This window comes from Mustelus asterias, chromosome 15, assembly GCF_964213995.1.
Source record: "Mustelus asterias chromosome 15, sMusAst1.hap1.1, whole genome shotgun sequence".
NCBI classification, from domain to species: domain Eukaryota; kingdom Metazoa; phylum Chordata; class Chondrichthyes; order Carcharhiniformes; family Triakidae; genus Mustelus; species Mustelus asterias.
Window position 1 is genome coordinate 34,158,906 of NC_135815.1, and position 13,418 is coordinate 34,172,323.

At 40.7% G+C, this 13,418-nt stretch overlaps 1 protein-coding gene across 1 annotated transcript in view; it reads right to left on the reverse strand.

Annotated features, from left to right (window-relative positions):
- Positions 1-527: 527 nt before the first annotated feature.
- kcnh1a (potassium voltage-gated channel, subfamily H (eag-related), member 1a) overlaps positions 528-13,418 on the reverse strand; it is a 257,744-nt gene continuing 244,853 nt past the window's right edge. The window contains exon 11 of the mRNA XM_078230547.1: positions 528-1,373. Coding sequence (XP_078086673.1) covers positions 528-1,373 — 846 coding nt within the window. The remainder of the gene's footprint in view (positions 1,374-13,418) is intronic.

A 13,418-nucleotide genomic window follows, 5' to 3' on the forward strand; every position in this document is an offset into this window, starting at 1 on the left:
GCATTATGTTCTGTATATAATCTAAAAAATAAAGCAAAATAAACATAACTAGTAAATGGTGAATTTAAAGAAGTACAGTACAGATCTGTAAAAATTCCTAAGATTTCCTTTGGTTACATCAGAGAAATAGAGAAGCTATGCAGACATTATGTTCAAAATAAGGAATTCTGCATTTTTCAAATTAGTTTCCAGCAGAAGTGAGGCATTTGTCTCCATGAAATGACATAAGACAGCGTGCAGTTATTTGTAGATTGACTGGGTGTTAATTCCATTTCCTTTAAACCGTTTGATCAAAATACGTAACACAGTAAATCAGTAGAAACAAATAGTGTTTTTTAGTCTTCATTCCATGAGTGAGGCATATATATATACATCTGGGCATGCCTTCTAGAATGTTAAAATAAGCATGATTAATCCCCATCATTTCAGCACTCTGGACAGCTCATCTTCAAATTAGATGATGTTTAATAAAAGACACCTGAATTTTACCATTATAGATTTTTGTCACCTTAAGGGCTGGTTCACAGCTAGAACTGCTGGTCTTCCTTATCAGATTCTGGGGTTGTTGGCCTTGATATTTCAAATATTTCCTGTGGCGAATTTGTGGATCTTGCATTTAATATTCTCAATATTTCTGAAAGTTGGTTTTCAATATTGGTGATCTTGTTATTCAGGGATTTTATGTCTTGTTTCAGCTCATTTTTTACTTCCAGTATGGTTGCTTGAAGGGTTTGTTCAGGAATTGGATAAAAAGTGTGCTTCGCCTCTGTCTGCACGGGGCTTCGGTCCTGAGGGCTCCGTGCTTCTCCTGCGTTATCTAATCGCAGATCACTCTTTGTGATACCACTGTCACATGAATCTGTTTTTCTCAAAGACATCTCCTCATGTGTTTTAGTTCTTTCTGGTAAAGTTTCCATGGATTCTGCCTTGGACACTTTATTCCAGTCTTCTGCTTTAGAAGCAGAATCTTTAAATTTTGACCAGCCCTTTCGCTTGCTGGACTCTCCAGATTGTCTTGCAGCTGCAAATTGCTCAGATGTTGGAGCCTGCAGTTTAGCCTGGTCAGATGTCTCTGATGTTGAGGCTCTAATCACTTGTGAAGGGACTGGAGTTGCAGGACTTTCAGTTACTGTAACTACACTGGTTGTTGCTGCAGCATCTATTACATGGCCATCTAGCTGTGCAGTGCCTTTCTCCATATCATCAGCATCCTTCAGTCTTTCTGCCGCTATACGAGCCTCCTTCTGCTGCCTAAACCTTTGAAAAAGTCTGCGTACAGGATGGTCAGCGGGCAGGTTTAATGGCGCCTCATTCTTTCTCCTCATTCTTTCCTCTTCTTCACGCTTCACATCACTGATCTTCCTGAACACAATCTACATGAATGAAAGGGTGAAAAATCAGAGATTAATAGACCAGTTCTAATGTGTTACATGCGCACATCTCTTCCATCACATTGTCAATGGTTAAAGGTGCATCACTGCAGCCAAACAATTATAAAAAAAGTTATTTTACTTCTGTTGGCTTACATAAAACACATTGATATAATGTCATAGCAATATAATGGCACTATAGTGTGATGCGATTGTGACCCATAACTCTTGCTGCTGCAGCTACAAAACAGCATTGAATTTTTAAAAAGTTAGTCATCACCTTGGTTTAGAGTATTATTGATTTCTTGCGTGAGTGTTGATCTAAAACTAATGGGACTCTCAACTGTTTGCAAATTAAATGCTGCTTTAAAGGAGAAAATGTTAAAAGGTTACATTGTAATACACATGCAATCAAATGTGTTGAACTACGATTCAGTGCTACACAAAGCTATTGACTGAAGTGTTAAAACGTCAAAATCTATTTTCAAATGATTACATCACAGTCTGGATAATAATTCTTTAGAATTGCTCCAGAGCATGCTATGATAGTTCATTGAAGAATAAATAGCGCCTTTGATTTCACACACACACTAAAAAAAAATCATGATATTGAGAGATTTTAATTGTACACTAAGACCAGTTAAATAATTTAGCAGTAATTTTATTTAAGGCTCTGGAATTCTGTCCTCACATGAATCTACTGATCTATCAAAAGTTAGTTTCTAATCACTGCATATATTTTCTTAGTAACTTATAAACTTAATGGTACAAGCCTAAATAGGATGCAGGAACAGAAAATGGGAGGCTCACCCCTAGGACCTGCCCCTTGACATTGCCAACCTAGCATTGCCAGGGTGCCAGGGGACAGTACCAGGGCACTACCCAGCCATGTCCCTGAACACCTGAGGGGGGAGGGGGGGGGGGCGGAGAGGCTACACTGGCTTCCATGCCCCCCGGGGTGGTCATTGAGTGCTGGAGAGCAGTAGTGATTCCTGCCGGCATGACATGGTGGATGCATTCAACACTCACGGACGCAACGCCGTTAAGCTGTTTAATTATATTAAAATGTAGTCATTTACATGGGTGCATGAACCTGATACATTGCTGGGGGGGCCGTGCTCATCATGGCCATCTCGGGAGAGTGAAAGAGAGCGGATCCTGAAAATCACCACCCCCCACCCCCCAATGTCTTCCAGCAGTGATACATCGGCAACCCCACTGTTTGAGGTGGAAGCTGCCAATGTATGTGAGAGAGCGAGAGACCACCTCAAACTGGAGAAGAACTCTGGACAGTGGGTAGAAGATTTTTAATGTAAAAGGCCGCAGCTACTCCACTGGATCAAACACTGTCTCCAACCCAACCCCACTCCCCCTGTCTACTGCCGGAAGACATATCTGCAGATATCCACTCCATCTGACGAAGGAGCAGCGCTCCGAAAGCTAATGGCATTTGCTACCAAATAAACCTGTTGGACTTTAACCTGGTGTTGTTGAAACTCTTACTGTGTTTACCCCAGTCCAACGCCGGCATCTCCACATTATTCTCCTAATATCAGAGAAGATTAGAGGAACAGTTAAAAGAGGTATTCAAAATTATTCAGGATTCTGACAAGAATAGATAAGGAGACACTGTTTTCAGTTACAGGAGGGTCGGTAACCAGAGGATATCCATTGAATGTAATTGGCAATTAAACCAGAAGTGGGAAATTTGTTTCACGTAGTGAGTTATGAGTGGTATTACCTGAAAGGTTAGTGAAAGCAGTTATGAGTAACTTTCAAAAGGGAATTAAATAAAAATTTAAAGAAGGATAAAATTGCAGGGGAGTGAAACTAATTGGATAGTTCTTTCAAAGAGTTAGAATAGGCATGATGGACCAAATGACTTCCTTATCTGTTGTATCATTCTATGATTCTAAGATACACATTTCAAAGAATTGAAATTGCAGTGTTCAGTTAACGGAAAACTTCTATTGGCTTCTGTTATTAGATCATCATCTGCTCTCTTTCATTCACATGATCATACGCAAAATGCCCAGTTAATAAAGAACCAACACCTTCAAATCAGTTATCTACTTCCTTAGAACATCTGGCAGGAACCATTCATTTTGATAAGCATCAGGCATAATTTTGTATGACTAAACTGTAGTTTGAGCTGCAATTAAACTTTTCCAATGCCTAGATCTGACAGCAGACATTGGCAAGGTATATATCTAAACATATCCCACTCCTACAAGCTTTCTATGACTAATAGGGAATGAGAGAGTTTGACCCATGCAACCCTACTTCTCTTCCTGTGGTACTCTGATAATTAAAGTACCATGTAAAAGTGAAACATTTTTAATATATATATTTTTATTGAAGATTTTTCCCCATTTTATAAACAACGCAACAAAGCCTCAAGGATCGGTACAATACAACATAATTATTTTTCTGCATGTACACACAGAAAGAAATAAGACAGCACCAATGTAGTTTGTTTGGATTATTCATTACAAAAGGCCCCTCCAAAGATACAAACATTAAAATGATAGCTGAAATTTTACCACCGCGCCCGCCACGGGAATCAGAGCGGGCGAAGGGCGGACAATGGGAAGGTCTCTTGACCTCGGGTGGCATTTTACGGTTTTGGGATGAGCACGGCCGTAAAATCCCGCCTGACATTTCAGAGATTCGGGGAAAACAGGATAATAAAATAAAGCCACGAGTACATGGCATAACGGTGCATGCCCTCACTCACAGGATACCAGAGATAGAGCCACGTAACCTCCAGGATTTTCAAAGTAGCTACTGCCATTACATATTCAGCCAAGGAGAATGTAGGATACTGACATAGCTATAGAAAAGGCTGGACGGCCAAAGATTTTCACGCCACACATAGCGCAGCACCAAAGCACACTTCCCCCATCTCCAGCTATACTAGGGGCTCCATTGACATAAAACAGGATATGTGCTCAGTCTGCATCTTTATAGGAGTCTGTCAGAAATTCTTTAACGCCAAAATAACAATACAGAAACAAACATGTGACACCAATAGTTGTAAGGAGGATTTCCTCACCAGCTGTGAGGACTCATTGAGCTATACCCGCAACTCCTACACTAAACCACCCCCCCACCTCCCCACAGTAGTGTTACTCATATTAGCCATGACAAGAGTAAAGGATGCCATATGGATATACCACCATTATAAGTGCAAGGATTATAAGAAAAACAGAAAAGTATCTCACAACCTTAGTGCCATACAACCTACCCAGCATGCTCCCCAACGCTCTCAAGCTCTTTAGGATATGAAACCACTTGGATTCAATTTTGACACAGGACCAGAACAATTCAGGCAGTCCCCCTTGCCATCTTGCACCCCTGGGCATAATGAGCATATATATGCAGAGCAAATCTGGCTCTTAAGCTTGGGGTAATTAAAAGAACACATTGAGGGATGCATTTCAACAAATGGATATCCCTAGTTTTCAAAGGATAACAGGCGAGATTCACCTCAGTTCTCATATAGTCGATCACCCCTATCAACATAATAAATAACATTAAAAATCAAATAAGGAATGTAAGGACAAAGGAAAAAATCCAGGATTAGCGATGAACTGCAGATTATGATTCTAAATTATTGTCATCCATGAAGTTTAGAAAGGCCAAAGCCTTAGTAGGATTGTCGAACAGCCTTAAGGATCCGTCGGATGTCACCCTCAGGGTAGCAGGATAACCTGCACAGATAGCTTTCAGACACTTTCCAGCTTCATTCAAACATCTGCGACCAAAGCTATGAAAATGCATGATTACCGGCCCAACCATTGGATTAATATATCCTCAGCTCCTTCTGGAAAGCCAGTCACATGGACATTCCTCCTCCAGCCCGGCTCCCCAGATCAATCAGAATATCTCACATTCCATTTAGCCGATATTCCAAGGATTGAAAGGGGGCCTCAACTGAGGAAGCGACAACAAGGATTCTTTCCTCTGCTTCATCAAGCCTCTTATCGGGACTCTGCAGCTCAGCAATATGAGCACTGAAATTCTGTGCCAAAAAGCCAAGTCTGTCATCTATCACCTTAATCATATTGGCAGTCATCACCTACAACATCTTCAACATTGCCGGGTCAAGAGCTCGCTCACTGACTGAATCACCATATCGAGGGCTCAACTTCACCCCGGCTTCCTCCAACTGCTTCATTCCATCGAGAATTTTCATGACGGTACTCAGCATTTTGTCTCAAAACCTAACCAGAAATCTTCCAGGGGTATAAGAGGGAGTTTTTGCTTCAGGATTAGGTACTTATGGGTTGTGCATCAGGATAAATGAAAGGATTAAAAGATGAGTAATGGTAGAATCATAGAATCCCTCAGTGCAGAAGGAGGCCATTCGGCCCATTGAGATTGCACCAACCACAATCCCATCCAGGCCCTATCCCCATAACCCCACATATTTACCCTGCTAATCCCCTAACACTAGGGTCAATTTAGCATGGCCAATAACCTAACCCACACATCTTTGGACTGTGGGAGGAAACCCACGCAGACATGGGGAGAATGTGCAAGCTCCACACAGACAGTGACCCGAGGCCGGAATTGAACCCGGGTCCCTGGTGCTGTGAGGCAGCAGTGCTAACCACCGTACCACTAGCGGTCGAGCTCACGGAAACACAGCTGTTCCCAGGCTCACATCACATGACACCCCGACAACTGTTTAAAATATAAACCTTGATTCTCGTTATCAACCATTTGCACTGCAGAAGTATTTAGAACTATAATGGAATACAGGAACAAATATGTTGCACTGTTGGATTAGATGGAGGAAGCAGATTCAAGCCACTGGCACATCAATCAGCCTTCCGAATGCAACATTAGAAATAGCAATGCTGTCTGTATATGATGAATGATAGTGTAGGTATTATCAAGTTGAAGTTAATGATGGGGGCTTGGCTGTATGAGCTTGATTACTTGAAATTTTGCCATTTGGATTTAAGCATTAATCATTTGAAGGGCATCATAAATACAAAATTAATTTCTCTCACTACGTCCCAATCAAAATGCATCCAATTTTATTCCAAATGGAATAGTTCTTAACTAATTATTTCATTGCAAAATAATATAAAGTTCATTCTCAACAGTCAATAAAAGTTTGCGTTGCAAAATAAGCATCTATGCAAAACAAAAATTGCTTTTTCCTAAACTTTTTTCATACATACTTGCCACATAAATATAAACACGATTAATCAAAAATAAATAAAACTCACATAAAGAGCACTAGCTGTTACATCTGATATTTGTAAATGTCAGCAGAACATAATTACTAGATCCATTAACTTTCACAGTGTCAGTAACAGAATCCGTGCATGTGTAGCCATAAAGCATAATATTTTTCAAGGTGTTGGAAGAAAATATGTTCCTGGCGGATCCACCAATCTGATAAACACTCAAACTATTCTTAAATCTATTTCTGCACAAATAAACAGAGTGGAACAAAGCAGTCCAGAACCCCGCCACGTAAACAGCATCAAATAGAACCATAGAACCATAGAAAATTACAGCTCAGAAACAGGCCTTTAGGCCCTTCTTGTCTGTGCCGAACCATTTTTTGCCCAGTCGCACTGACCTGCACTTGGACCATATCCCTCCACACCCCTCTCATCCATGAACCCGTCCAAGTTTTTCTTAAATGTTAAAAGTGACCCCGCATTTACCACTTTATCCGGCAGCTCGTTCCACACTCCCACCACTCTCTGCGTGAAGAAGCCCCCCCTAATATTCCCATTAAACCTTTCTCCCTTCACCCTTAACCCATGTCCTCTGGTTTTTTTCTCCCCTAGCCTCAGTGGAAAAAGCCTGCTTGCATTCACTCTATCTATACCCATCAAAATCTTATACACCTCATTCTTCAACGCTCCAGGGAATAAAGTCCCAACCTATTCAATCTCTCTCTGTAACTCAGCTTCTCAAGTCCCGGCAACATCCTTGTGAACCTTCTCTGCACTCTTTCAACCTTATTTACATCCTTCCTGTAACTAGTTGACCAAAACTGTACACAATACTCTAAATTCGGCCTCACCAATGCCTTATATAACCTTACCATAACACTCCAACTTTTATACTCGATACTTCGATTTATAAAGGCCAATCAATGTACCAAAGGCACTCTTTGCAACATTTTCAAGGTCTCTTCAATTCTGTGTGCTGATTAGAAAAAGTAGCCTTGAGATTATTGTTGAAAAATCACTTTTTTTCATTCAAGTTCTGACAAAATGTCTTTGAGCTGAAACATTGGGCTGAATTTTCCTGGCCCCGTGATGATGGACTTGGGAAGCAAGGGAGGGCTGGTGGCTTTCTGATGCATTCCTGCCATTGGGAAACTTGCTCAGGGTAGGCTGCAGGATTTTGCAGCCTTGTTGGTATTTTGCTAGTCAGTTGTGCCATCAGATGAATTCTCTTTTCCTTACTGAAAGTTGAACTGAAATGCTCTCTATCAAGACAGGAACAGCTACAAGTCAATCACTAGCACATTTTACATGCAATGTACTAATGAACAGCACGTAGCTTGAGAACAATCAATCTGATATACCCCACAACGATGGCAAAATAATAATAATACAACTTACTAACTCTCGAAGCATTAACTTAATTTTCTAATGAAGGTGTTGCAACCATTCTGGCAGAGACTTTTTCTAAAATACAGGCCAGTCCTTGCTGGTGGATAGATGGGGAGGGGGAAGAGGGGTGGGGAGAGGGAAGGACAGAGTCAGGGAGGAAGGAAGAGAAAAAGGTAGGCGAAAGATCTATATGGTAAAATGGAGCAAAATTGGACCTAGTACCTTTGGCTTCACAGCATTGCACTCACAATGGCCTAAATTTATAGACAATGACACTAGCTTTCTTTGCTAATTGACACAAGAATTGATCTGCCTGCTAACTCACTACAAACAAAATATGTAACTTAACATTATAGGCATGTTCTAAATTTAAAAATCCAGTTCGCAGACAAAATCCCTAAATCATAGCCCCACATACTACAGCATATCCAGATTCTGATCCTTCTTTATTTCCTGTTAAAGCCCCATGCTTACGCATAGTTAGTTTCTCTGCCTCCATTGCATCTATTTTAATAACTCAATTCTCCAATCAGAACATCCGAAAAGTCTTCAATTTCTTTTGTCAGAATGTTTTCACGTCACACTGCTGGGATAGCCACCTAACTGTGACCGCACCATTACCCGTGCCTCTGCCATCATTCCCTATCGTGATGACAGGGTTACTCTTTTCTTCATTTTCTACCTCACTAGCCATTGCATTCGCTTGATCTGCTGCCACTTACAATGATGCATTGTAATATATTCATCTTCTCCTCCCATTCCTTCTCTGCTTTCCTTCCAGGATACATCTTTTCATTCTTCCACCAGTTTTACACTTCCCTTTTCCCCAGCTGTTAGGCTGCAGCTTCAGCAAATGCAACATCTGTTCCAATGGTTTTCTCCCCCACCATTACTTAGGGCCCCAAAGATTCATTCCATGTGAAACAGCCATTCAGGTGTACTACCTCTAACCCAGTAAACAGTTTCCAACTGCTTATAATACTGATGTCCTCAACACTGACAAAACCAAATGTAAATCAGGTGACCACTTTTCAAAGCCCTGTAATAAAACAAAAAATGCTGGATAAACTCAGCATCTGTTGAGAGAGAAACAGAGTTAACATTTTGAGTCCATATGACCCTTCCACAGAACTGAAGTGAGATAGAAGTATAATGAATTATATAGTTCGAGAGGGAGGTGGGGCAGAATAGAAGCACAGGGTAGGGTTGGAGCAAAGGAGAGATTGACAAATGTATCATGGACATAAGGGGGTTGTTAATGGTGCCATTAAGGACTGAAGAGTGCTAATAGCGGCAAAATGTAAAATAGCAAAATGTGTTAGTAACAGAACAAAGGTCAGTGCTCAGTGGGAGTAAAACTGAACAACAAGGGACAGGTGGCCATGGAGAGAGGGATGGGGTTGTGTTGGGACAAAACAAGGGAACCAGAAACAGTCCTTAATGGCAACATGTGGAGTGGCAGTTGACCGGTTTTGGCAGATGATTTGCTTGAGAGGCTGGATTCTGGTCTACAAGGAGCGATATAAAAAGCTTTGCTCTGTCTGCTCCTATCAGCACTTAGTTGCCAGGTTCCCCAAGTCTTGGAATAGACAGCCAGCCGGTGATAAAGTCAGTATTGTAGCTACATTGTGGGAGCCTGATTTCAATATTATAGTGAGGTGTTCTGCTTGTTAAAAGCAGGAGACCCTTGTACTATTTCTGCTATTATATGTGTGCCTCTTCATTGGCACTGCTGACCTTTGTCATTTCCAAGTCTGTTAAAGGATTAGTATGAACTAGCAAACTACCAAATATCTGCCAGAATAAGAGCGAATATTGATATAAAAATATACAAATATGTTTAGATAGCAGAACATAAATCGCTTTACCAACATGCAGTTAAAATACTGTCCGAATTAGAGAGACATACCAAGTTTACAACAGGCTCCAGTTTATTTAAATTATAAACAACTTGATTGTCATTTATCCCCATTCCTAAAATGTATGTTAAACAAACTTATCTACTATCGGCCTCAATGTTGTTTGCTTGTTTGCCAGCTGCACAGTATGTATAAGCAAAAATCCAAAACAGTTCGTTGTGCTTGCAACTGTTCCTAAGCAGGTGCAAACTGTGATTTCATAGGGAGCCAGGGCAGTTTCGTTTCTGAAGATTAAAGATTAGAATGAATCAAATGGTTTCACTAAGTGTGCTCAATTCACACCAAATAACACTTGTCTGATACTGAATGAACAGGAGTGAACTCATTTATAATGACTACTTGTAAATATTTTATCAGTTTTACAGAGGTGTTTCGTTTCAGTCCATAAAGATATGGTCTCCAGGAGGTGAAGGGAGGAGAGTGTTATTATACCCTCCGGGGCTGCATCCAGTCGGAAATTAATGTCAATTCCTTCCAAGAAATAGCTCTAACATTATTGTCAGAGTTCTGTAATTCACAAACAATATGTGCACAAATAGAAAACGGGTAGATTCTTCTCAAAGGAATGAATGCTTGTGATTATCCCTCACCTCTCACAAAAGAGTATGAGTAATTTTAACAATTTTCCAGCTATATTTTAGTTATCTTATATAGTAGATTGATGTTTAGAATAGATAGATCAATTTTAGGAAAATTACAAGACAAAGTATAATTTAAATAAGAGTTTTTTAAAACTGTGCTGCTTCCGAAAACAAATGGGTTCTGAATTATGTATTAATTTGGCTCCTACTGTATTTGCTACTGCAAATGAGGTTTTTATCTAATTAATTTTAATGTCTGCATTTATTGTTATCTCTGATATCACAGAGATGCCCCAGGGTCCCCTCTCTATCAGTATTTAGTTACTTATTTCCAATCTTTCTTATAAGTTGGTGGTCAGATTCTGGACAAGAATATGCTTATTCATCAAGTTGCCAAGAGGGGTTTCTGGCAATACCAGTATGCATGTAACTGCAGAAAACACACAAATAATGTCAAGATTTCAATATATGAACAATTAGTTACATTACGGTGCTTTTCAAAATGTCCGTAACTATTCCAGAAGGGGATGTTTCACCGTTTTTCTTTAAGGTGAGGTGGTCTGAATAATTTAATATCTAAGATAAAACTTGCATTTATAATATTGTGTTTCATGACCTCAGGGTGTCTCAAAGTGCTGAATTGATCAGCTGTCAGTTTAGTTTTCAATACTAGTTATAAGCTTACAAGTTCGTTCAGAAAATATTGAGATTACGACACAGTCGATGTGACCTGTGATCCTGTAACAAGCTTACAATAGAAACAATGCAGCTTCATTTTGATTATTCGTGGATTACTATTTGTTTATTATGGGATTTATTTAACAGCATTATTGAAAACCAAACTGATGGTTGGCTCTTAGTGAATGAGAAATAAACAATGAAATCAGGAAGTAGTGATTAGATGATGCCAAGTTTATGTTTTTAAAATATGGTGATTACAGAAGACAAAATTGTGCAGTACTGAGTACCACAGTGTGGTTGCAGGAAAGAATTCAAGCAGGAGACTCAATGGCATGTGCGGAGGTAGAAGAGTAAGTAAGATGGTCCATGTGGAGCATGGCAGGAATATCATGAGAAAGTTCTGAGAGGTGATTATCTCAAAAAATGGAGAAGCCATGAAAGGAAGTTAGAAGGCGGAGATGAAAGAGCAATCAATTTTCAGACAACGGTAATTTTCTTGGTCCAAAAATCGAGTTGTAAGTGCTGCTTGGAGAATGTGGCTACCTCAGTCCTTGTAAGTAACTGTGCCAGGGTTCACAGAGTGATGTTGGACATTGCAATGGTGGGCCCATCTGTCTGTATAAATGTTTGTTTTAATTCACAATCCTCTTTGGGAATCAAGTGACCATCCTGACCTCGTCTCCCAGGTGGGCTTACTTTCACTATTCAGCAACCTGGTATGCCTTGTCTCACAAGATGTCAGTGGCACAGTAGCACAGTTGCTACCACTGCTGCCTCACAGCACCAGGGACCCGGGTTCGATTCCCGGCTTGGGTCACTGTGCGGAGAACGCACATTCTCCCTGTGTCTGCGTGGGTTTCCTCCAGGCACTCCGGTTTCCTCCTGCAGTCCAAAAGACATGCAAGTTAGGTGCATTGGCCATGCTAAATTTTCCCTCAGTGTGCCCAAACAGGTCAGGGACTGGGAGTTCATGGCTAATAACTGACCTCCTGACTCCCCAAAGCCTGTCCAGCATCTACAAGGTACAAATTAGGACTGTGATGGAATACTCTCCACTTGCCTGGATGAGTGCAGCTCCAACAACAAGCTTGACATAGAGTCATAGAGGTTTACAGCATGGAAATAGGCCCTTCAGCCCAACTTGTCCATGCCGCCCCTTTTTTTAATCCCTAAGCTAATCCCAATTGCCCGCATTTGGCCTATATTCCTCCATACCCATTTTACCCATGTAACTGTCTAAATGCTTTTTAAAAGACAAAATTGTACCTGCCTCTACTACTGCAGCTTGTTCCAGACACTCACCACCCTCTGTGTGAAAAGATTGCCCCTCTGGACCCTTTTGTATCTCTCCCCTCTCACCTTAAACCTATGCCCTCTAGTTTTAGACTCCCCTATCTTTGGGGAAAGATATTGACCATCTAGCTGATCTATGCCCCTCATTACTTTATAGACTTCTATAAGATCATCCCTAAGCCTCCTACACTCCAGAGACATCATCCAGGACAAAGCAGCCCGCTTGATTGCTACCCCTTCCACAAACATTCATCTCCTCCACCACCAACTAACAGTAGCAGCAATCTATTCAATCTACAAGATACACTGTAGGAACTTACCAAGGCTCCATAGGCAGCACTTTCTAAACCCATGACTCATGCAAAAGGACAAGGACAGCAGATACCTGGGAACAATATTACCTCCAAGTCACTCACCATCCTGACTTGGAAAAATATTGTTGTTCCTTCTTTGTTGATGGGTCAAAATCCTGGAAATCCCTCCCTAACACCATTGTGAATGTACCTACACCTCAGGGATAGCAGGAGTTCAAGAAGGCAGCTCACCACCAGCTTCTCAAGGAACTAGGGATGGGCAATACATGCTGGTCTAGCCAGTGACACCCACATCCCGTAAATGTAATTTTAAAAAAGGCCGTAACCCTTTGTGTTTTAGTTGGAGTAAATAATTGAAAACATTACATTGCTGTTTATGAATCTGCAGTTGATATTAACCCAATATTGTGAACAATGTTAGATCTCTGACATACTTGTCTGTTAAAAGGAAGACTTTATAATCCAAATAAATACTCTTCAGTGGTAGGGATAGCATACTGATTCAGAAAGATACACATTTAATCCTCGATGATTTGCTAAGAAGAGTTGATCCACTGAGATCAGAAAGTCACAATTTGTCCTGGTCTGCACTGATCACAACAGCTCTGGGTTTAAAGGAATTAAATGGCCTGCGTTCCTACGTTGATTGTTTTCCATTAACCCTTCT